Source organism: Anastrepha ludens, chromosome 3 (assembly GCF_028408465.1).
Source record: "Anastrepha ludens isolate Willacy chromosome 3, idAnaLude1.1, whole genome shotgun sequence".
In the NCBI taxonomy this organism is placed as follows: Eukaryota; Metazoa; Arthropoda; class Insecta; order Diptera; family Tephritidae; genus Anastrepha; species Anastrepha ludens.
The window spans coordinates 26488028-26513752 of NC_071499.1; the positions used below are offsets into that span (position 1 = coordinate 26488028).

General features: G+C 40.3%; 1 protein-coding gene across 1 annotated transcript in view; it reads left to right on the forward strand.

Moving 5' to 3' along the window:
* The window catches only part of LOC128857233 (segmentation protein Runt), a 113820-nt gene extending 90194 nt beyond the window's left edge, over positions 1–23626 (forward strand). The window contains exons 4-5 of the mRNA XM_054092882.1: positions 22211–22411; positions 22481–23626. Coding sequence (XP_053948857.1) covers positions 22211–22411; positions 22481–23370 — 1091 coding nt within the window. The 3' untranslated portion in view covers positions 23371–23626. The remainder of the gene's footprint in view (positions 1–22210; positions 22412–22480) is intronic.
* The last annotated feature ends 2099 nt before the right edge of the window (positions 23627–25725 follow it).

Sequence of the window (25725 nt, forward strand, 5' to 3'; positions counted from 1 at the left end):
AACTCTAATAAGCCAATAGAATTTAACTAAAGATATTTATTACGCAGCTGCGCTATGTAAAGATGAAGATCTCGATAAAGATAAAAATTGTATGGAAGTTACAAAAACTATTGAAAATGCTAAGAGGAGAAGATATAATGAAGGGTGGTTAAACTTCAAAGGCCGATGTTGAATGTGAACCACACCTAAGCGTCAAGTTTTTTTCTGCGTTTCATTTGACAGTTTTCAATTTCAGATTAATTCAATTTTAACCATGGATGTACAATCGAGCAACGCGTTAAAGTTATTCAGGCTTATTATGAAAACGGGCGTTCAAATCAAATTCATATCGAAGAAAATCATCTTCAGTGATGAGGCACATTTTCACCTCAGTGGATTCATCAATAAGCAGAATTGCCGCATTTGGGCGAATGATAATCCAAGAGTGATTCCGAAAAACCAATGCACCCACCAAGAGTGACTGTTTGGTGCGGTTTATGGGCCGGCGGCATCATTGGGCCATATTTTTTTCGAAAATGAGGCCGGTCAGGCAGTTACTGTGAATAGTGTTCGCTATCGTGAGATGATAAGGAACTTTGTATGGCCCGAATTGGAAGATATGGATGTGGACGATATGTGGTTTCAACAGGACGGTGCCACTTGTCACACAGCTAACGAAACAATGGCTCTTTTGCGCGAAAAATTTGATGGCCGAATAATCTCATGTCGCGGCGATGTCAATTGGTCGCCAAGATCATGTGATTTGACACCGTTGGACTTCTTTCTTTGGGGTTATTTGAAAGAAAAGGTGTACGTGAATAAGCCAGCAACGATTAAAGAGCTAAAGGATTAGATAATTCGGCACATTAACGGCATAAAACCTCAATTACGCCTCAGCGTCATCGAAAATTTGAACCACCGGATGGAGGTGTGCCGCCGAGGCCGCGGCGGCTATTTGACCAATATTTTGTTCCATGCGTAATTGAACCATATCGATATTATTATAATGAAGAGAAATGAGACCGATTTCTTAAAAAAATTGTATTTTATTCAAAATCAACACCCGCCCTTAAAACTTAGCCACCCTCTATATAAATTAATTAGTGTACAAAATGTATCATTATTGAATGAGGTTGGATAATTTAAATGAAAGGTGATATCAAAAAGATGCCCACTGCCACCACGGTTCGAAATATTAACTCTTTCATCAAGACTTTCAATCACTTTTTGCCAACCTGACATATCTTTTTCGTTAATCCCGTCACTAATTTTGAGTTTTTAGACTAAAATCGATTCGATTGGCTGCGTATAGACTCTATCTTTAGCGTAGCCCCACAAAATAGTATCCAGTGAAGTTGACTCGCATGATCGGTGCGGCCAATTAACAGCTAAATCTCATGAAATTTGGTTAGAAAAAAATTCACTGTCCTAGTGGCTGTATGGCATGTGGCACCATCCTGTTGAAAGCACATGCCAGTGATATCCTTATCATCGACACTAGGCCAAAACTCAGTTGTTGACAACTTTTTATAGCGTAATCCATTGACCGTAGCCGAATTTCCTGCCGAATTTTCGGAGAATAAAACTGCCCCAAGCGCACCTCTAGACCACATAGCGAGTCAAAAAAAGTGTCACGTTGAACATGCAAATGTTTCTCAATAATAGCCCGTGGATATTCAGACGCCCAATTGGGGAAATTGTGCTTGCCGACCTATCCAGACAAATCAATATGACCCTCGTCTGAAGACAAGATTTTTTCAATAAAACCTTCGGTCGTTCTTGAATGAATGGAGCGAATCTAAGGCAAAGAGTGCTAACTGAAAATTGTTTACTCTGCTAGAATTAAAAAAAAAATAGTGACCGATTTAAAAAAATGGAGTAAAGTTATAAAAAGTGGAAAATTTTTGTTGATATGTTAAAATTCGTTTATTTACTGAAAAAATTACAATTTTGTACAATAAGTCTTAAATACAAAATAGCGAATTTTCATAGCGGTTTTTAACAGTAGGAGGAAGCGTAGCAAAGGTGCTTGCAGTGGCGATTATAAAACAAGGAGTACTTTATGAAAACTTTCTATTTACATATATGTTTAAATTTGTAAAAAAATAGAAAATTTATCTTCATAAGAATGTTTTCCCTTTTGTGCGCCGTTCAAAGCTCCAACAACCAAAATAACCGCAACGATTACAAAATGCGTCAATATCTACTCCACGCAGCAAATTTTGCCAAACGCCAATACTACCAGCGTTTTCTTTCTAGTGCAACAAACTTGACGTTTTGTACAAATAAAGAGCTGCAAACACCTGTTTTTTTTAAATCCATTTATACATTCTAAAGGCCATAATCAAGGCAAAAGGTGGTAATATGGAGCAGAAATAAATTGATTCTTAATTTTGTATTGTTTTCACACATTTTTTACTTTGAATTGAATAAAAGTAATTTTCCGAACTGAATGGCCGGGCTACGGCCTTTGTAATTGGTTACACTTCGAGTGGTGGACCCTGTAGTAACTGGAATTTTCACAAATAAGGGGAATTTACCAATAAAATGGTAGAAGCCCCTCTTCTTATAATCAGTCGGCTTCAATAGTTGCTCCTTGTAGGACTTCAAGCTAAATCCTTGCACAAAACTCGACTTGTGGTCGTTGTGGATAGCCCCAATTGTAGAGAGCGTCAACAAATTCGGACCTTCTCACTGATGAGTTGTTTTCACTTGAACGACTTAATCGAATTCGCGTTTATTTTGGCACATTACCGGCTTGGTACCGGTCGATTCAAATTTATCGATTCTATTCTTAATATCCATATCAGAAGGAGAGCTATGATGATCAAAATCATTACTAATTTTACGAAATGTAAGAAATCCACAACTTTCATAGCAGATTTTTATTATTTTAATGCGAGTTTTGAGTGAGTTTGAATTCATTGCAGCAATTACCAAAGCTTCTTCTGGTTATATGGCGGAAAATTAAATGTAAGAACTGTCTTGATATTAAAAATGTGAAAACTAAACTCTTGTTGAAAACCCCTGTATTCTTAAATGTAACTTCGATTCTTCTTCTTCTTAATTTGTGCGATAAACACTTACGCGATTTTGGCCGAGTTTAACAAAGCGCGCCAGTCGTTTGTTTCTCGTGCTAACCGGCGCCAATGGGACACACCAAGTGAAGTCAAGTCCTTCTCCACCCGATCTTTCCAACGCAGAGGAGGCCTTTCTCTTCCTCTGCTACCACCAGCTGGTACCGCTGGAACTTCGATTAAGTTCCCATATTTGGCAATTGTAAAAACTGAAAACCTTGAAATAGCAATGTTCATGAAGAGATCAGCCTGGCTGTTAGAGATTTCAGGCTACCTGTGCTAACGAATGCTCCTGATAAAGAAATATACGAGGGGTTCCTTTTATATGTCGGGATTTGGCAACCCTGGTGTTGCAATCTGGCAACTGACAGCTGTATCGCAAAGTTTGACATTTTTTGGCTTTTACGTACTCAAAATGTTTGGAAGGAAATACCAGCGCTATTTGTGTTGTTTACAGTAACTTAAAAGATTCATCTCGGTCCAAAAATGGAATTAAATCGTGAACATTTTCGTGCGATTATTTTTTACAACTTTCGACGTGGATTAACTCAGCAACATTGCATGGATGAACTTAATTCATTTTTTGGCGATGAAGCTCCATCAAGGACCAGTGTTTATCGATGGTATGGTGAATTCAATCGTGGTCGTAGTTCACTCCAAGACGAATTTCGTGAAGGTCGTCCAAAATCAGTTGTTGTTTCGAAAACCATTGATGCTGGGCGCGAACTGATATTGCAAGATCGTCATGTGACCTATCGTGAGATTGAGGCTAGAACAACGCATACCAGTAAATTCTGAGTGGTACACAACCATTTGCTTGCCAGTTGTCTTGCAATAAATTAGGAAAACAAATCGCCAAAGACGGATCACTCTTCACCAGGACAATGCGAGCTCTCACACAACTGCATTTTTGAGCACCCAAAACATCGAATTAATGGGTCATCCGCCGTATAGTCCTGACTTGGCACCGAATGACTTCTTTTTATTCCCGTACGTAAAAAACAAACTGAGAGGTCAACGTTTTTCGACACCTGAAGAAGCGGTTGCGGCATTCAGAATGCATGTTTTGGAGGTACCTCATTCAGAGTGGCAAAAGTGCTTTGACAATTGGTTCAAACGCATGCAAAAGTGTATAGATCTTCATGGAGAATATTTTGAAAAACAATAAAGTGATTTTCGATGATTAAAATTTGTTTTTGTTCTCTAATCCCGACATATAAAAGGCACCCCTCGTATTCATAAACTGTGATCTTCAAAACACTTGCGTCAAAAGAGAAGTCTGCTTTTGGCTGAAACCACACCCCACTGAGTGCCGCAAATTTTCTAAACTTCGACACAAAATCAAAGTGCATGCTTTCTAAGGTTCAGTCATTAAAAACTTTATCCATAATTCATTTTTTCCATCTACTCTTAGCTGAATTGATAACGAAACATGGCTCGCTTTCATTGACATCACAAACAATTTACTTGAAATTATCTGATTTTAAAAAAGAAATAAAAGTGCTTTCATAGAACGGATTGCAATATGCCATTAAAGTTACCTTTCTCGCTTGCATTTGGAGTTACTTCCAAATCATAAGGGTCTAATTAATAACAAACACGGAGCAACATTTTCATAAAATTCTCTAGGCTTTAATTTCACCATTTAAGTAAAGTGAGAAAATATTCGTGGCTTAAAATTAAAAAAAAGGTTTTAAGAAAGATGGAAGGAATGGGTTCGACCATCCATTTGCGAGTTAGAGAGCAGGAAATTTATTTACATGGCATGTTGCTGACTGTTTGGAGGGTGAGTGTGACTACACAAGTAAATGTAGTGCCTCCAGTTGGTTGATTAGTTGGTTAAAGTGGCGATTCATCTACCTGCACCTACAATATTACAGATTTTGATTTCGGTTCATCTGATCACCTGTGCAATGAAATACCCAGAAAAGTAAGATATTTCATTAGTTCTTGGGGGAAAACAGCTCAGTTTTGACACAAAATATGAACTTAAGGGCTAACACCACTAAAACAAATTTATTTACGGGATTAAGAAATACTACATGGGTGTATTAGCAACTAAATTTGTGGAAAAATATTACAAAATGGCGACACTGCGGCAGTTCTCTCAAAGCACGCTCTACATATAGCTGATATCAGTTTGAATTCGGTGAAAAAAGTATCTGTAATATACGCGAGTGTAATTTGTAATTTGTAGACCACGTACATACATACTGATATTATTTTGTTGAATTTTTGCCAAAAGAAACTACTGCCTAAATATTGTATAAATAAACTTATCAAAAATTATGTACGTGATTCAGGATGATTTGCTGTATTCTGCTTGCAGCTTTTCTCATATTTTGAGAAAAAGGCGCTTAAAGTGTTTCTAAGTCATATCCACATGAAGGGGGCGTTAGAGGAGCAGCGCCGAATTCTATATATTCCAGGGTTAAAAGTCTTTTTTTTTTGTTTTTTAATGTGTTTTTTGGTTGTATTTTAGAAAATCATAACACCATTTCGGCCAACGTAAAGGGAAGATCTTTTGAAAATCCTACAGTGCAAAATTCAATTCAAAATTCAAAAACCTTCTTTTTGAAAACTGCTGGAGCCTATTGTGCTACTATTTTCATTATCACTAGAATATAAAGTAAAAATATAATCTTTTCGGCTGCTCCTAGCAGGTTTTCAACTTCTTTTCCTTTGTGCGGTTACTTGGGGCAACACTGCGTATACGCAACTAAATGCTTGCTGCTGTTATATGCAGCGGTTAGTGGGAAAACCGTCCTAAATACTTAAGGGCATTATTATTTAAATCGTTTCTGATGTATAGTTAAAGACATTATAGTTTTATAGTTAAAACAATTTGCAAAATAGTTTACATACAACATTGTTTTTTATGATGTGAAGTAAGAATCCGACATTGAGAAAGTCCTTAACTATCGAGAACGAAGCATTGATCCACCCTGAGCAATTCAAATATCTAAGCATAATCATCAAACAGCAATGCCGATACATCGGTGGCCATAAGTGATCGAATTTACACTGCGAACAAGTGTAAATGAAACTCTTAAAATCGCGACTGTTAACAAGAGTGCAGAAACACTATAAGGCGTTAAACAGGCCAATCCTTACGTACGGTTGCGAGATGTGGACCTACAAAACATCAGTCTAGGTCCATGTCGTATCGAGTGAGATATAACGAAGAGCTCGATATACTTGCAGAGAGAGAAATTGTAGTAAGATATTCAAATAGTGAACGAATAAGATGGCTAGATTATATTAGCAGAATTCCAAAAAATAGAGCTACTAGCATAACGTATCAGAGAACACTGGTGCGAAGAAAAAGCAGAGGAAGGTGTCTGGATTCTGTCGTAAATGATCTAAGGGCAATGAGCATTGCCAATTGGAACGAGCTGCCTAATGATCTAGTTAAATAGAAGAATGCAGCTGATGATGATGAAATAAATATCGAAAAATCGCAAATTCAGAGCTTTATTAAGGGCCATTTTTAATTGCCAAGGCTTAGTTCAAATCTTATTGATGATTTTCATTAATTGATATACTCTTCAACTAAAAACAGAAAAAGACGTTAAAAAAAGTGCACGTACAAGCTACAAAAGTATTATGTATTTTTCAAATAATCCTGAAAATCGATTAGCTCGAAAACGGTTAAGCTTTAGTGATACTGTCGTATAACCAAATTAAATGCTTCATTCATATACTATATTTATATCTACAAGATGGCACAAAATCAATTATCCAACTTTGTTTTTTTAGTAAATTGTTTACCACATAAAAATAAAAAAATGACGGAAATCTTAATTTGAGTCTATACGAGCTCCTTTGCTTGTCTACTTGTATACTGCAGCTGCTTAGTTCACAAGTGTCAAATATGATTCACGTGCGACGCCATTTGTAAAAATCATAAATCTTTCGTTAGGATGATTAATTTTGCGCCACCTGGTATAGGTTGTGTTTTAGCAGCATGAGAACTGTGGATATCGATATCGGTAACTATAGCTTGACAGCTGAGAATGGCAAACTGTGGTGTCATTTTACTTCAATAAAGTTTATCAACTCATCATGATTCGTTTAACGCCAGAAGAACGCTTCGAAAGTGTGCACATTCAATTTGAAAAAAATCTGTCTACGAGGTTCATAGAGCGAAGTGTTGAAGAAGATGCCGAAATGCCGATGCGTCGTCGTTTTCAACTTCTTGGCCTTTGTTCTTCGACTACGTGGAACATTTTACGTAAGGCTCTTGACTTGACAAAACACAGCTCGAGCAATAATTGCAGTCAGAAGACCATCGCTTTCATTGCACTTTTGCTGAGTTGGTTCATGGAGATTTATTTTTCAGACTTATTGGAAAAAGTAGTCAAAAATTTAACTGATCGAATGGACCAGCAACTAGTAGCCGCGGCGGTCATATGACGCACATCAAATTAAAAAAATAAATACGACGAAATTATGTACAAACAAATTAAACAAAAAATTCGTTTCAACAACATCTCTGTTTTGTGTTATTATTTTAAATTTTCAAGCTTTTAAAAGCAAAGCCGGCATAAAGACAGGTTTTTTCAAGTAACCCGAAATTTGATTCAACATTCCCACGACAGTCGGTTCTTCGTAACCGGAACGAGCCGGATTTATGTCTGGCGAAGGACTGTCACTTCAGCAGCATACATGTGGAGAATGTTTATGGTGCTACAACAACAACAAAAACAACAACAACGGATTTTTCAAGAAACGACTGACGGCCGTCGTAGCCGAATGGTTTGGTGCGTGACTACCATTCGGGAGTGCGTAGGTTCGAATATCCGTACAAGAAACACCAAAATGAAGAAAAAGTTTTTTCTAGTAGTAGTCGCCCCTCGGCAGGCAATGTCAAGCTTCCGAGTGTATTTCTCTCATGAAAAAACTTCTCATAAAAAAATATCTGCCGTTCGTAGTCGGCTTGGAACTGCAGGTTCCTTGTTTGGTGGCACAACATCAAGACGCACGCCACAAATAGGAAGAAGAGCTCGGCCAAACACCTAACAGAAGTGTTCCGCGAATTACTTACTTAAGTTTTTTTTAATTGTAATTTTTCTTCAATTTCTGATAAAAGTAAATGCAAGGCTCTAGAATTTTTCGAAAAACACCTCAATTGCCCCTACTTCAAAAATCTAGTGTGATTTTGACTCCAGGTTTGTGTTTACCACACAAAACTTTTAATGAAATTGTGCTCTGCCTTACTCCTAAAAAGCAGTCATACTGATATTCATATAAATAAATATAATTATTGATAATTAGAAAATTTATTTGATGAGAATTCCGTAAACACATGCCTCAGGTGCACAAAGTTAGATTTCCCACAATCCTACGCATTGCACTGCCTTACTTCTTTTCTTCTTAACATTAAGTCGAGTACTTAATTCATGGGTTAAAAAAAGTAAAAATTTGTATTCTTTTAAATAGGATGTCTGTGGTAAACATTTCCATAATTTACCTTGCTACAAAATATGTATAGTAGCACCTAAACCTTTAGCAAAAAAAAAAAAAATGTTCAACCTAACTCTCAACTAATCTGAATATAAAATTCATCCTTTCAATACTTAAACCTACATTGCCCACTACCTTTGGGTATTGCTAATTTCAAGAATACGTCTAAAAAATTACTACACTACTACTATCATACAACTCTTAACTCCATCCACCATCTAATTCAATTAAATTTAAATTTAAGTCTTTCACTCTCCATGCAATCGCCTCAAAATGCTTGCGAAAGAAGTTTCTTTAAGCCAGCCAGACATTGCATTCCCATTTAATTTTATTTCACTATTCATATAAATTTTATTTTATATACTTCCACGCCGTACACTACCCAATATGAGACCCCGAATGGGTGGACGGCTAGAGAGGCCAAATAAGTGCGAATACACCAACAACAAACCGAATAATGTGACCAAAAAAGCCAAGAACCTCCACACAACAAAAAATGGCAAATAAAATCAAGAAAAAAAGTAGTAAATAAACTAAAATAAGACGAAAAAAAGGAGATAACATTTTATGGGCTGTACTCGGTATGCGTGTATGCGTGTATGTATGCATGTGCGTGTACATATGTATGCGAAGTTAGATTTGCCGATGGCTGCTGCTGGTGCACTTGTCGCTACTGAGGCAGAGTACACCACCAATAGACGTCTAAGTAGGTGGTTTTAAGAAAAACTACGCAACACTCGCCTGTTACGAGGATGAGCTACATTTGCAGCGACTGCCACAGCTCTCGTTCTGTTTCTGATTGCTTTGCGCTCATTTTTGCGGTCATGCGCGCTTGTGGAGCGCTCAGAAATCAGCTGTCTCGCTGCTGATGAGTGCGGATCGCTACTCAGTTGGAAATGGTGAGTGATTGCTGAGTGGAAGAGGGTGAAAAAATTAGCAAGTTATGGACAACTGCGAGGCGAGGGTGCTTAACGGAATGGCAGCGTAGAGGTGGGGCATTGAGTGAACTTTTTGAGTGGAATCATATTTCAAGATGTGGTGAATTTGCGGCTAAGAAATTTGCGGCGGACAAGGATATTGTCGAAATGCCGACGGGAAAAGCGATTTTGCGAAGAAAACTGAAGGAGAGTTTAAAGATGACGGCATAGCAAAGCAATTTTAAGTATATCTGGGTCACTTGATTGTTTGCGCTGCGTGGGGAATTTAAGGTGTTTTGCATTTATTTAAAAAAATAAAAATAAAAAATAAAATACTAAAGATTTTATGCGGTTTTTTAGTTTAGTTTGAAGACAGGTATGGATTAATAACATTAACAGTAAATCAGTTGAATGTTGGGGCTCAGAGTATAGTGGCTAGTCTTTATTAGTGACTATAAAATGTAAGCGCGCCTACTGCTGTCTGAACACTGCTGGGAATTTCTTAACAACGAAAATCTGTTTATGAAAAAAAAATTATTACAGAAGGCGGGCTGCGGAGAAAAAATATCTACTTGGTTTTAATACAAATATTTTTTTATTTGTGAATAACTTGCGATGTCAAGACAAATGTTTTTGTTTGATTCGCAACTCATCACTCACTTTTATGTGACAAAGGACTTATTTTAAGATTGAAGTCGTGCGGCTGTGGCTGGTGACTGGATAAAAACATTAACATTTTTGAATTTAATTAAATTTTTTTTGCTGATATTTTGTTTTCTTATGCAATGAGAAATTTTTTTTTCTATAAAAGGAATAAAAAAGTGCAACAGCCAATATGAAAAATAATTTTTTTTTCACAAACATTTTTTTATGAAACATTTGTATTTACAAGAGTAAATAAACAAATAAAAATATATTGAAATAAAGCATATTGAATAATCTTCTTAAGGTATTTCATGTAAAGGTTCAAGGGCCGGTGTTGATTTTGAATATATTGATATTATATTATGATAATATTGATATGGCTCAATTACGTACGCAACAAAATATCGGCCAAATAGCCGCCGAGGCCACGGCGGTGCATCTCCATCCGATGGTCCAAATTTTCGATGACGCTGAGGCATAATTGAGGTTCTATGCCGTGAATGTGCCGAATTATCTCATCCTTTAGCTCTTGAAATGTTGACGCACATCTTTTCTTTCAAATAACCACAAACAAATAAATCCAACGGTGTCAAATCATATGATCTTGGCGGCCAATTGACATCGCCGCGACGTGAGATTATTCGGCCATCAAATTTTTCGCGCAAAAGAGCCATTGTTTCGTTAGCTGTGTGACAAGTGGTACCGTCCTGTTGAAACCACATATTGTCCACATCCATATCTTCCAATTCGGGTCATAAAAAGTTCGTTATCATCTCCCGATAGCGAACACTATTCACAGTAACTGCCTGATCGGCCCCATTTTGGAAAAAATACAGCCCAATGATGCCGCCGGCCCATAAGCCGCACCAAACAGTCACTCTTTATGGGTGCATTGATTTTTCGGCAATCACTCTTAGATTATCATTCGCCTAAATGCGGCAATTCTGCTTATTGACGAATTCACTGAGGTGAAAATGTGTCTCATCACTGAAGATGATTTTCTTCGAAAATTGGTCATTCACTGTTGCCATTTCCTGCCACCATTCTGACCATTGACGACGCTTGAAATGGTCAAGGGGCTTTAGTTGTTGAGTCAATTGCACCTTGTAAGCGTGTAAATGCAAGCCTTTATGCATAATGTTCATCAACGATGAGCGTGAGAGGTGCAATTGTTGGGCACGACGACGGGTTGAGGTTGACGGCTCTTTAACCACACTATCGCGAGCAGCAGCAATATTTTCTGCAATTCGAGCTGTACGAGCATGCACTGGTGTTTTCACATCTCCTGCAGACCCGGTTTGCTCAAACTTTTGCACAATTTTTTTCAACCACAACTGCTGAGGCGTGTGCTGGTGCTTTGCCGTGTTGGCACAGGAAAATCAGTTGACTTCCTCGATTCAAACGAGTGCCAAACATAAAGAAGTACTCTGAGCTGGCCAAAACTGGGTGTGTGTTCTTCCAGTAGATGCTATTGGCTAAGCATAACCTCGACACGGACCAGTAGTGCCATTTCTCTGACTTTGAACAGACTTTTCAAACGATCCTCATGTTATCAAGGAACAATTTTCTACTTGGTGGTTAAAGGAAATTACAACTTTTTCTAAATTTTTTTCGAAGTTGTGGCGTTTGGTGATTAATATTATTTTTTGATTAATCCAAGTTTTTTTTTTTTAAGCATGCACATTTACAGTGGATCTACCCTTGATCGGACACTCACTATCTGTTCGGCCCTTCGGGGAGGTTTTCGTGGTGGCTGTGGTTGAGACCTAAAGCGCGGGTAGAGCTTTGGCTCGATGTAGAGTTGCATTGTAACCACGTGCCGGGACCTTCAGAACGGCAGAGGTTTGGGTAGGCCTCGAGCCCTACCAAGGCGGTTAGTGTGTCCATGCCACACTGCGAATTGGTACCGCATCGTTTTGATCCGTGTGCCTTTGGGTACCGTGGGTTTGAGCTGTCGCCAGCAGGTACTCACGTTAAAAACACTAGACGCTCACTATCTATTATTTTTTTGTTCGCCCAAGAGAGTTGTGCGCTCAAGTGATAGTAATTTATTCCAGTACGTAACCTTTTTGACTATTGCTTAAATTAACTACACTTTAGTAGACTATATTTACTCTGATAGCCAAGCGGCGACTAAATATCTTAGCAATGCCCCGCATTTCTTAACAATATGGATTGATATTAGGTGTCAGGACATAGTGACATACCTGGGAGTTATAAGGCAGCTAAATTAGCGGGAGGGGGCACCACCACTCACCTTCCTTCCTCTTTGTATGGTGATTGAGATTGTAGGCATACCTCACTCAACCTACAAACTGCCCTCCTCTCTAATGCGGCAAAAAGGATTTAGCCAAAATGGGACACTAGACGCTCAAAGGCGCTACTTGGTAATGGTAATGGTAATGGTTGTACGGATTAGGCTACGGCCTTTATGCACTGCGACCAGATTGATCCATTGTGCGCCCCTAAGCACTTAATTATAATTATTTAGTATACCTAGGAGTCGAACTAGCTGCTTAGGGGGGAGCAATTGTAGGTCTTCCTCCTCTAGTAGCCACGAGGATTCTATGTCTCCTGTGGCCTAATGCCTCACAGTTGGTGATTAAGTGTTCCATAGACTCCTCTTAATCACAGCAGAACCTGCATGATCTTGTACTATGTAGATAACTCTATTGTGCTAAAATGTTTATTGCAGGCAAAGTGACCTGTAAGTGCTCCATAGAGTAATCTGAGGCCCTTTTTATCTAGGGCGGCCGCCGTAGCCGAATGGCTTGGTGCGTGACAACCATTCGGAATTCACAGAGAGAACGTAGGTTCAAATCTCGGTGAAACACCAAAATTAAAGAAAAACATTTTTCTAATAGCGGTCGCCGCAAGATAATTCCTAGGTATTTAACCTCTTCCTTTAGAGGTACTTCTATTCCATTTTTTCCCAGTGTGGGTATATTTAGAACTCTTTTCCTAGTAAATGGGATATTAGTAGTGACGCTACTTAATCGGTCAAGGAAAAACGACTCTTTGCTAGTTGCTGTGATCCCAGGCCACTGTCTCATAGGTCGACATGCTTAAAGATTGAACATACCGCATTTCGACCATTGCAGAGGCTGCAAGTGTAAGAAGGGGGAAGAGTCTATCACTGTTCTGCGATTAGAGATTTTTGCTCATTATTCTTGAATGATATCGATGATCGTAGAGAAGTGTCAGCCAGATCAATGGGTTTGCACTTAAAATAAAATGGTTTAGCGATTAGTAGCAGCTACTGTGGTATTGTAATGGACCGATAACGGCCTAAGTGAGTTGGTTTAGATACCGACTGCCACTTCTATCTATCCACCTACTCACCTACTTTGATATGTTTATAGCATGTGAGCAAGCATGAACTCTTCCTCCTATTTGAGATGTGCGCCTTGATGTTGTTCCACAAATGGAGGGAGGTACAGTTTTCAGCCGACTTCGAACGGCAAATGGTTCTTATGAGGAGGTTCGGAGGTTTGCCATTGCCTGCAGAGGCGCGACCGCTATTAGAAAAAACCTTATTATTTGATGTTCTTGCACAGTGACTCGAACCTACGCACTCGCGGACTCACCTCACGGATACCTCACTAATTCGAATACAGCGGCCAAACATGTATTTTGGCAAGCTGGTGATTTGTTTAGATTATCTTCCCTTTCACTTTTGAACTTAGCCGAGATAAAAAAGTCAGTTGATTCTGATTCCTTGGAGAAGCAGTGAGAAGCTATATGGCAGTGCTTTGTTTAGATTATCTTCTCTTTCACTTTTGAACTTAGCCGAGATAAAAAAGTCAGTTGATTCTGATTCCTTGGAGAAGCAGTGAGAAGCTATATGTCAGCTTTACCAAAAAGCCTAAAGCCCTTTATACTGAACAGATAACTAAGACCTGACTGAGATCTCCTAATATCTTTACCTTCCTCTGAGTCTACCCTCGCAGTAAATGTGAATCTTGAAACCATTTAAGGCCACAAAATGATTCCGGCCCCACAAGGGCGTTTGCCGATTCTGCTCTTTCCAAGTCGTAGGGAATCTCATGGATTTCAAAGCTATTCAACATTCAAACATTTTTTTAATTAAATTGCCTCACAGCATTTCTATACCTTTCAACACTCACTTTCGTAAATGCTTTAAGAAATTCCCACTTGCAAAGTCCAGTTTGCTTTAAGAAATATTTCTTCATTTATTTCCCAAATTTTCGCCCGCTGCTCATACACCCCCAATCCGCCCAACTTCGCCGTAAATCTTTGCATTTGTTTTTACTTTTACTGGTTCGAAAAATATCCCATTTGTGGGTGTATTTGCACACACATCGAATAACCGAAAAAGGGGTAATAAAATAAAATTTCATAAATAAATCCATAAAAAAAACAAAACCGAAAGGCATCAGAGAAAATATGCACCAACCGAAAACAGGCATGAAACTTTTGGTTGGTCGGTTGGTTGCTTGGTCGGAGCCGCAGCTCCACCAGTTTGTGGGGGGCTGATACCAATTTGTGTTGGAATTCTGTCGCATTCATTGAGGAATCACACACAAACCGACAACTGAACGTCCAAGCGGCCACCCGCCCGTCGGGAGGAGTTGCAGCAGCGGCAGTGACAAAATACCTCCTCGCAGCAATACCGAGAGCATCTCTGTATGGGACACTAATGTATACTATTACCACCACTACTGCTGCCACAAAATGCCACCACAGCCTTATAGTCAACTGTGGCATCAACCCGACCGCCCAACCACAGTGCAGCGCAGCTAGAAAAATACCAACAGTGGCACACCGACTACGTAGGCAATAAGACTGAGCAGGCAACTCAAACTCAAAGTGTATACAAAATGATGATGAGACTGTTGCCAGCTTGAGCTTCTGCTGCTCCTCCAACACCAGCAGCAGCAGCAGTCGCAGTAGCAGCAGCGGCAATGCCAGATGTGGTGGTGGCTGTGGCAACAATTGTCGGAGGCAGTAACAGTGTCGCCTATATAAATGCTTGCCAGTGTGTGTGTGTGTGAATATGTGAATGCAAAAGCAAGAAAGCTTTTTGCGGCGCACCAATGGGACCACGTTATGCCCCGTCAGCTCCACCACCAACAGCCAACAAAGCCAGAACATGCATTGATATCTACATACAGTCGTGTTTGTGTGTATATGCCCGCCTGTGTGTTTGTGTATGTTGACCAAAATGCCAACGACGCGACGACGACGATACTACGATTCGATGCATAACCGACTCAACCAACTTTATGCTACCAACAACAAGAGACACGACAACGAGACACCGACGACCCATATTTGTACAAATACATACATATTTACATATACACAAATTAACGTACATACGTGTGTTTTTTCTCACCGAACATGTGTGCATGTGCTTGTGGTAGCGCCATTCACCGCCACCCCTGCCGCACCACCAACAAACATCTGTATACACAACATCACCACGAAGAAGGCTTAGAAGGCAGCCGAAGTATGGCGAGACTCGATGCGGCCGGCGAGCCGAGTCAACCTCCCGTTTGGTGGTCTCTTTCTATCTCTCTTCCCCGCCAGCATCGTTGAGCGCCGTAGGCTCCAACCCCTTGCGGAGCATAAGAACATAACACAAACTGCGACCAACGTGGCTAACCCTTTATCGCACATGGGTTTCCTTACAGGACCGCATATTTAGGTTTTAGTGGGAGTGCAAGCAAAGCCACTGCCATTGCAAACTTGGCTAATACACACACTCACACACGCATACAAAAGTAGAGCCATATATACAATTGCATGCGACGTCGAGTACGAATTCATGCTCAGGCATTAACTCAAGTGTTGTGTTCGTATTTCTGTGGTATTGGCGGCAGACTCTTTCTCGCACTGCATTACCCGCCGAGGTGGTTGTGTGAGTGTACACAAAATTGTGCGACTGTAGTAGTAGAAAGTCGATAAAGCTGTGTGAGTGCTAAAACGACCATGTGGCATGGTGACTTGGCATTTAAGTTTGTGGCAAAATAATATAAAAAATTGCTCAGGGCAGACATTGGAGATGAGACTAATGCAGCAGCTGTCAGTCGTTCAAAATTGTTTTTAGTAGGTATTTAAGCGCCATTGTTTTGCTTTTCTTACATTTGTAAAATATGATACCGCTGTTCTCTGTGTGAAAGTAAAAGTAGAGTATATTTTTTTCAAGAACTCCAAAAAAATACTTTAAAACGTAATAATTCGGCATTGGATACCAGCTTACAGCTCTCACCTTCTCAGATAGCTTTATTTATTTATTTGCGTGCCTTCGTTTTTTGCTTCGGGTACCATACTTTTTGTCCCCTTTAGCAACCTTATTCTTGAAGTCAGAATCAACCATTCTAATGGAACTCAGAAATGCTCGACACCAGATCACACATTGGCTTGTTAATATTACGCTTTGGGAGTTCCATCATCTCCGTTCGCTCTTTAATCTTAGCACTGATGCTGCGATTGAGCTCTTCTGTTGTGACCTCCTTTACGAGACTGCTGTACTGCATGCATGGTGACGCAGATCTGGTGCTTCCAATCAACGGAAGCGAATGAGCCAATCTGGAGCTCCTTTGAAAGGGGGTTTTACTAGCTCCCCGCTGTTTGTTAATACCATCTGGAGTCTCTTTTGGCAAATCCAATGATGGATTGATTGTTGCTATTTTAGCTTCTTCTAGGATATTTATATTTTGATTGCTTGAAGTCATGGCTGTTGGACCCCAACTCCTAAGCCGTTATCCATATCCCGGGGCGTAGTGACTTATTCATGATTCCATGGTTATCTTTGCAAGCAGGAAGGTCATGTGAGGGTCGACGAAGGCTCCTTAGGAGAGCTTAAGTTCAGAACCGAATCAATGGTAACTAGGAATGTTACGTCTAGACCTACGCCGGCACTTAATGGCGATGGGATATGGAGCGTTCTTAGAGATTTGCCATAGCTTTAACAAGGTGGGGGCGGCTGCTTCATAAACCTGTATGCCATTTCAGCTAGATTTCACTCTGCTTACTAAAGAGACAGAATAGTTCCTGACGGCCGACTCGTGGCAGTATGCTTCAAACATTTTTCAGTATATCGTAATTAAGTCCTTACTAGGCTCGGTCTTAATGCCCACTATGAAACAACCGCCCCTAACCTGGGGTACAGACGCTGACCAGGTAGCCGCTAACTGTCGTCGCTCTTGGATTTGTATTACTCACCATGCACGATGAAGGAGACACTCATTTAGGAGGAGGCAGTGTCTATTCACCTTTGACAAAATAACGTTATCGGAATTGCTAGTTTTTAAACCGCATCCTTCGTTTCTGACGCTCATTGTCGGGGATTGTTTATTTGTTTAAAACTTATTCACAACTAATCTGTTACTACACGCCTTCCGGCTAACCGCAACCTGCCGACCCGCACGTTAGCTTAGAGCCCAGCTTAGTCGCCCGATTCCGAAGGGATGTGACTCCGTGTCCGGTTTCAAACGGTAGGTTCCTGCGTTTGTGGAGCAACATCAAGACGGATACCATAAATAGGAAAAGGGGCTCGGTCAAATATCTAACAGAAGTGTACGCGCTTATTAGTTATTATTATTTTTATTTGATACCTCGCTAGGTCCGAGCGGGTAATTCCTTCGTTCATATTCCCTCAAGGGAAGACTGGGCGGGAAGCAGCATTTGAGGACAGATTTTACACAGTGGGCGCGAGCTCTTGCTGGGCTTCTAAGCCGAACCATCTCACAGCATTCGAATTTTGTGCGTATCCTTTGCGGACTGGGTCTTAATCTCAAGGCATCTTGGTTCTGCTCTAACTTTTGTGCTCCACTTGATGAATTTCATCAGTGGTATAAAGCGGTTAACACAATCGTAAGCCGTCATAGTTCGGCCTTCTTCAAAAAACCTCTCTTCTATTCGTTAATACTAGTCTTCCTTTCTATTATCCTCCCAATGGCGTCGCAAGGTATGACATCTGGAGTTTTCGTGCAAGTGGATCACCACATAGGCAACTATGTAATTTAATGCTTAGAAACTCTATTTTCTTTCTCCTAAACATTGCGAAGACTTCTTTGTGGAACATTAAAGCCTATCCACTCAAATAGAACTGAAAACAGCCGTACTAACAGTAACAAGAGCCGTAAACACCAATTTATAGGTATGCGGATCAGAAAAGTCAGTTGTATTGCGAAGAATGAACCCCAGAACCGAGAACGATTTTGAAAGAATGAAATTAATACGAAAACAGAAGAAAAATTGCATATCGCATAAAACTCCGGGATCGTTAAACTGCGTTACACTTTGCAGTACATTATTAGAAATGGTGTAGAGTGTGTTAAAAATCGATCTCATACACCATTGATGAGGAAGACTCAGGCCGAGTTTGAGCTTCTAAGCATCCATTCAGTTCTTAATAGATGAGTCAATTTTTAACTCATCCGCGAAGAGCAAGAAATTACAAAAAATCCAATGTTTTACTTTTTTTAATTTCTTGAATTGATAAAAATGACATAAAGAAGTGGCCCTAAGAAGCTCCCTGGGAGGACACCTGAACCAGCTACAAAGTGGCTCGATAGAACTCCATCGATTTGTCCGTCCACGCACTGTCCGTCAAATATGACTTAAGCCATTACAGTGGAGTGAAAGCCCAAGCAAGTTAACTGGTTTACTAGAATCTCGTACAACACTTTTTCAAATGCCTTAGAGAAGACAATGTAAATGCAATCAACTTGGAGTCCTCTGAAAAATGATGAGAGTTCACAAAAAACCTCAAGATTAGTAGCTGTAGAGCGGTCAGTTATAAACCCCTGTTGGTTTGGGTTAATTAAAGACTTCACCGCAAAATAAATTTTGTCCTTTACAATGCATTCAAACAGTTTAAAGATGTTTGATAGCTTGGACATCGACCTATAATTACGAACATAATTTTTTATTCCGCTTTTACAAAGGAAGTTCTTCTAAATGCTTGAAGCTTTTTTACTTTGTCCGCGACGCAATCACTACAAGTGGTCTTTTTCCTCCGAATCTTGCAGCTTGCAATGCCAAACGGTCTCTTGAGCGAGAATTCTTCCTGTAAGCCACATTTTTAGACAATTTATTTGTGAACTCTGGGCCTCACGTCCTCCATATGCCACCAAGCGTTTGCTCTACTATTGCACGCTTGCGTATCTTTAAGCAGATTTGGGACACTCGGGTGTTCAAGGAAACGAAATTGCCGATGAATTGGCCAACGGTAGATCAGCGGTTCCCGCACAAGGGCCAGAGCCAATAATCGGAATCAGTTCCGCAGGAATCATGAATTGGATCAGCGATTATGTAGGCAATCTACATAAAGAGCGATCGATGGTCCGGTCTAGAACGCTGCAGAACTGCTAAGTGTTCTGTGACAAGTCCCAACAGAAAACTGTCAAAGTTTCTATTAAAACTTGGAAAGAAAGACGTTCGATTGATGGTCGATATTATTACAGGACACAACCCATGGGGTCAGCATGCCTGTCTTGCTTGGAGGAGGCGGATAGCACTGAGTACTTTTTCTGTGAGTGTCCTGCCTTTGCTAGAGCAAGGTTACGAATTTTGGGTTCCGAAGTCGTGAGAATGAGTAGTATTTGTTCTCTAAAACTGGAGGATATTTACAGATTTGCCAAAGAATCTGGAAAATTCTCACAGGACTAACTATCTCTATCTCTGTCTCTATTCTTTCCTATCTCTTTCTCTGATACTTTTCCCCTTCCCTCCTTGACTATCTACCCTCTTTCCAGAGCTCTAAATACAATGGGTTTTTAGCCTGAGTGTTTTAGGAGCCACCAAATCTGTTGGGGGTCCTTGGCTCGACCTTGCCAAATTTCAATTTCAATCTTTAAGCAGAATGAACTTATTAATTGCTCTTCTCTGCTCGCAAGTAATGTGTCAAGCCATCTTGGTGCCTTAGTTACCAGGTGGATCCTTTTTGAAGCCAAAATCATGACGTTGAATTTTAGCAACGTAGCTTTTCTTGCATAAAGATATCTTCAAATCTGAGCTTTCTCAGTTCTCAGCTGAAAGTATTAGGTGACATGGCAGGCCGGTTGAGTTCCCGCTCCTATCGGGTCAGATTTGTGCCCGCAGAAAGACTGACTGTCTCGTCAAATGCATTCGAAACAATTTTGAGGAGAGTTTCAAAGTTTCGGCTCTGAAAAGAGAGCTTCGTTTTCAAGAAATTCAGCCAGTGCAAGGGGATTTAATGATTATGAATTATTTTTCACTTCCCTCGCTACTCCTTTGTTTGAGATACCTTTCAAATTAGGTATCGTGTATTCCCTCCTCGATACCAGACGTCCTGAAACTCACAGCAGGTGAAGAAATTGCACTCAAAAAAGAAGCTTCTGTACCACTCTCGAATTGTTGTTACGTAAATTCGACGAACTGCTTCCTAATTTTTAGCCTAAATCTTATAACACCTGTCTTGATCTGTGAGTAAGGAGAATATTTCTGATCGCAAGTAAAAATAATAATAATAATAATAATTGGCGTTTAAACTCTTTTTTGGGTATTTGGCCGAGACCCTTCTACTATTTGTGGTGTGCGTTCTGATGTTTTTCCTCAAATGAAGATACCCACAGTTTTATGCCTCCGACTCCGAGCAACAGATGATCTTTTATAAGCTGTTTCTCATGGCAGTAATGCACTCGGAGGTTTGCTATATTCTGCCGAGGGCGATCGCTACAAGAAAACATTTGTTCTATGTATTATTTGGGCTTTCATGCGCGGGGACTCGAAGCTGTGCTCTACCGAATAGGAGTCGCGCCAAAATCGATTCGGCTACGGCGGCCACCTCAATTACTAATTACAATTATTGATTATATATTTGACTATACTTGGACTCCTCACGAATATTAAATGGCTGTTTAACTACAGACACTCGCTTCTCTTCATCTGACGCGTGGACGATAGGAAGCCTGTAAAATCGACTTCGATGGCACTCATGACCCTCAATATGGCTCTACTTCTTAGATACATAGATTCATTGGAGGTTTGCACTTCGACCTCACGGCTTTTGTGTCCTTTACTCATCACAGTACCTCATCTAGACCCAGTTCCTTTATCAAACTAAAGATAGAGCTGAGTTGGACTGTACGTATGTGCCTTACCTATGTGCCGGCTGCAACCATCTCTTCCATACAGGTCTGCATTCAAGGACAAGCTGCATTGGAGCCTCATATTTGGAAGCACTTCCAATGCTACTTGATCTACTCCCATCACGAGTAGATTAAACTAGGAGATAGTGATTACTGTTTTCTAAGGAGTTCTACTGAGTGGGATTTAAGCATTCACATGAATTTCAAAAGCCTTCAAAGAAGTATCAATCAACGGAGCTTGAAATGGATGCATCTTCGGATAATTTATATATTAATATAGGCTTTTCCAAACAGAGGTGTTATTTTAATATTAAAAGAAAAATGAAATTTTTTTAATATAAATGATCGGATGTTTATTTCATTATAAAGAGGAAGGCATGCCGTTAATAGTGGGAAAATAACAACAGGCAAATGCCCACCAGGAACATTTTATGAAATTTTCCATAACCGAATTTCAAAGTGGCTGCCCTATGTCCTCGATAGCCTCACGAATTTCATCTTTGAGGTCTTGAATCGTCCCTGGGCTGCTGGCGTAGACCTTCTCTTTCAGGTGGGCCCAACGAGAAAAGTCACAAGGTGTTATATCACAAGATCTCGGAGGCCAATTGTGATCACCTCTTCGAGAGATAACACGGTCCGGAAACTTTTCCCAAAGGATCAATTGTTTCGTTGTTTGTGTCGCACGTAGCGTCGTCTTGTTGAAAATAAACGTTATCCAAATCAATGCCATCCAATTCGGGCCATAAAAAATCGTTAACCATTTCTCGATAGCGCAATCCAGATTGAGATGACTGGATCTTACAGGTATGCTCTGCGCGTAATCGTTATCTGATATGCCATCTTCTTGGATCAACAATGGTAGTTCCAAGCATTTTCAGAAATTTCCAATTCACCCAAGTCAATATTCTAGTTCTGATGTATTCAATATTCAGTACTTCCATTTATTTATTTCCAGCCTGAAATAACGTTTTACGTTTGAATTTTACAAGTTCTTTATATCATCAACGATTAAATACCGAAAACTTCTCACCATTTCTTGCAGGTTTCGCCCACCATCTCGTCGGCATGCACAGCCATTTACATGCGCCCGATTGGCGTGCCTTGAGCGCCGTTGGCAACCCAGCAGCCTTAGTTCGACCTGGTTTTCCACACGGTGCACCCTTCTTTCATCATCAACATCCTGCTTTTCAGGCGCACAGCATCGCCGGCAGCTTGGATCGTCATGGTCTGCGCTCTCTAAATGGTTTGTGATCCACAATTTCCAAAAGCTAATATTTTTTGTAACATTTTTCTTATTCTCTTCCTTTTACAGATTCTCATCATCACCTGACACAGTTGCGTCAATTATCAACAGTGGGAGCAGCGCATAGCACCACCAGCCCGGAGGGTTCACCCACAACCACAACCACCAACTTAGGTGAACGACCGATGCTCACCACTTCCCCGCCTCTAACCACGACGAATAGTGATAATGATAATAACAACAACATAGATACAGGTTTCGAAAGTGATAGTATTTCGGTGACGGGTTCGCCAAGAAAAACTTCTTCGTTGCACGAAGACGACGATGGTCGCAGTACTTCACCACCCTCGAACAGTGGCTCGGCCAGTGGAGGCGGCGGTGGTGGTGGTGGCAGTGGTGCATTTACATCATTAATACAACGAAATTCGACGACACTGCGCAAAAATGAGTTCTTCAACGGCTTCGCATCACAATTCTCGCCAACAGCGAACAACTTCAATCCTGCCTTAGCAGCTCAGCTTTTCCTGCAGAATCCGCTATTGCCACAGCCCAGTCAATGGCTATATACACAGCTTTATGGTAACTACAGTGACTTTCCTTGGTTTAGGAGCAACGTGGCAGGTGATGTCTTAGCGCAACCAGTAGCTGGTGTGCCGCAAGCTGAACTGCCGGATGCAAATAACCTGCCAGCGGCGGCGGTGGCGGCTGTGGATGCGGGTACTAACGGTGTCAATTTGGTGAAGCGTTGCGTAACGCTAATCTCTCATTCGCCGGATGTGGAAAATGCTAATCCGAATGCCTCGCCGCCAGTCACATCAACGCGACGTTCACCATCGCCAGTGGAGACTATCGATCTGGACGATGTGAGTACGACATCACGCACTGAGCTGGAACGCGGTGGTTATGGGCCAATACGTTGCCGCACTCCAAAGTCAGCGGATGTGTGGCGCCCCTACTAGCGGCTGCGTAACGCCATGGTGACGGCGTTGGGCTTAAAAGTGCTGGCGGAACAGAGCGAAGCAGACGATGATGAGTTGGAGCTTGACGTAAAGCAATTGGATTAGGAGGGTAGCGTGGACGCGCTCTGATGTTGGGGCAAGCGAAGCACAGTTTCGTTTATTGTGTAGCGAATTTTAGATGAGGCTAGAACGCAGTGACAGTGAAAGGTTTTTAAGTAGTTTTATGTAAAATAAGTAATTCTATGCTAAATGTGCTCTTGTGGGCGGAGGAAAATGTACTGTTTTGTAAAACGAAGAAAATCACATATCGAATTTATAAAAGAAAAATGTGTAAACAATTTAAGAAATGTACTTACATCGCAATTAATATTAAAAACATAATCAAAATTTCATTCTAATTGTAATTATAAACATCTATAAGTATATCGTAAGCACGGGCACTCATACATACACACGTGCATGCATATGAAGTTATAAAACTTACACACATACACACACGTATGCATCTATGTGTGTATGTAAGTGCGTGAGACATGTAAATATTTGAAATTATATGAAATTCAGAGGAATTCGGTTTTGAAGTTAATTCAAAAATACCTTCAATATGAAATTTCAAAGAGAAAAATGTGAATATTAGTCTAGAATGTTCTGTTGATATTTATAAAACCAAAAGACGAAAGCAGTGAGAAAAATATTATCAAATAAATATATATACTTCCAAACATCCCAGTTCAAAAGAAAAAAACCCACGTTTTTTTAATATCACCACAAAAGGAATTAAACTAAACTCAAGCAAAAAGTGGAAGAATGGCCGTGTGAAGGCCAGTACTCAATGGCCGCAAACAGTGGCCTAAATGTTAATCCAAGTAAAACGCGATTAATGTTGTTTAAAACCAAAAGTAATATTCTTCAGTTTAGACTTCCATCAATCAATGGGCTTCGACCTCCACTTACAGACAAAGCGAAATATCTAAGAGTAGTTCTAAAGGAATGTTCAATTTTAAGGGCCGATGTTGAATGTGAACCACATCTAAACGTCAAGCTTTTTCTGCATTTCATTTGACATTTTTCAATTTCAGACAAACTCAATTTGAACCATCGAAAGATACACAATCGAGCAACGCGTTAAAGTTAGTCTGGCTTATTATGAAAACGGGCATTCAAATAAAAATGCATATTGAAGAAAATCATCTTCAGTGATGAGGCACATTTTCACCTCAATGGATTCTTCCATAAGCAGAATTGCCGCATTTGGGCGAATGATAATCCAAGAGTGATTGCCAAAAAACCAATGCACCCACAAAGAGTGACTGTTTGGTGCGATTTATGGGCCGGCGGCATCATTGGGCCGTATTTTTTCCAAAATGAGGCCGGTCAGGCAGTTACTGTGAATAGTGTTGGCTATCGGGATATGATAACGAACTTTTTATGGCTGAATTGGAAGATATGGATGTGTACGATATGCGGTTTCAACAGGACGGTGCCACTTGTCACACAGCTAACGAAACAATGGCTCTTTTGCGCGAAAAGTATCATTGGCGGAATAATCTCACATCGCAGCGATGTCAATTGGCCGCCAAGATCATGGGATTTGGCACCGTTGGACTTCTTTCTTTGTACGTTGATAAGCCAGCAACAACTCAAGAGTTAAAGATGAGATAATTCGGCACATTAACAGCATAGAACCTCATTTATGCCTCAGCGTCATCGAAAATTTGGACCATCGGATGGAGGTGTGCCGCCAAGGCCGCGGCAGCTACTTGACCTATATTTTGTTCCATACGTAATTGAGCCATACCAATACTATCATAATAAAGAGAAATGAGAATAATTTCCTAAAAAAATTTTATTTTATTCAAAATTAACACCGGCCCTTGAAATTTAATCACTCTTTACATCCGAAGTTTAACTGGCAGCACAACATTTTTACCAAAGAGTTTTATTTAAACAAGAAACAATAATTATTTTCAATAATTTAATCAATTATATATTCGCCGTTGCAGTTTACAATCTCTTTCTACCTCTCGACCAATTTGTTGATGCTATTCCGCCAAAAATCACCTGGCCTAGTGTCAAAGAAGTTGTTGAGCCAGTTTTTAAGGACCTCTTTGTTATCGAAGTTAAGGGATTGACAGGGAGCAGAAAAGTTGGTAATCGGTCGGTGCAAGGTCCGGTGAATATGGCAAATGTCGAAGGAACACCCATTCGAGCTCTTGGTGTGCGGTTTTGATGAATCGTGCAACATGGTGCCTGGCGTTGACGTGAAGGAGTATGGGTTGAACATATCAATTAGGTCTTTTCAGCCGAATAGCCTCATTAACGCGGCGTAACTGGACAATGTAGAACTCCTCATTG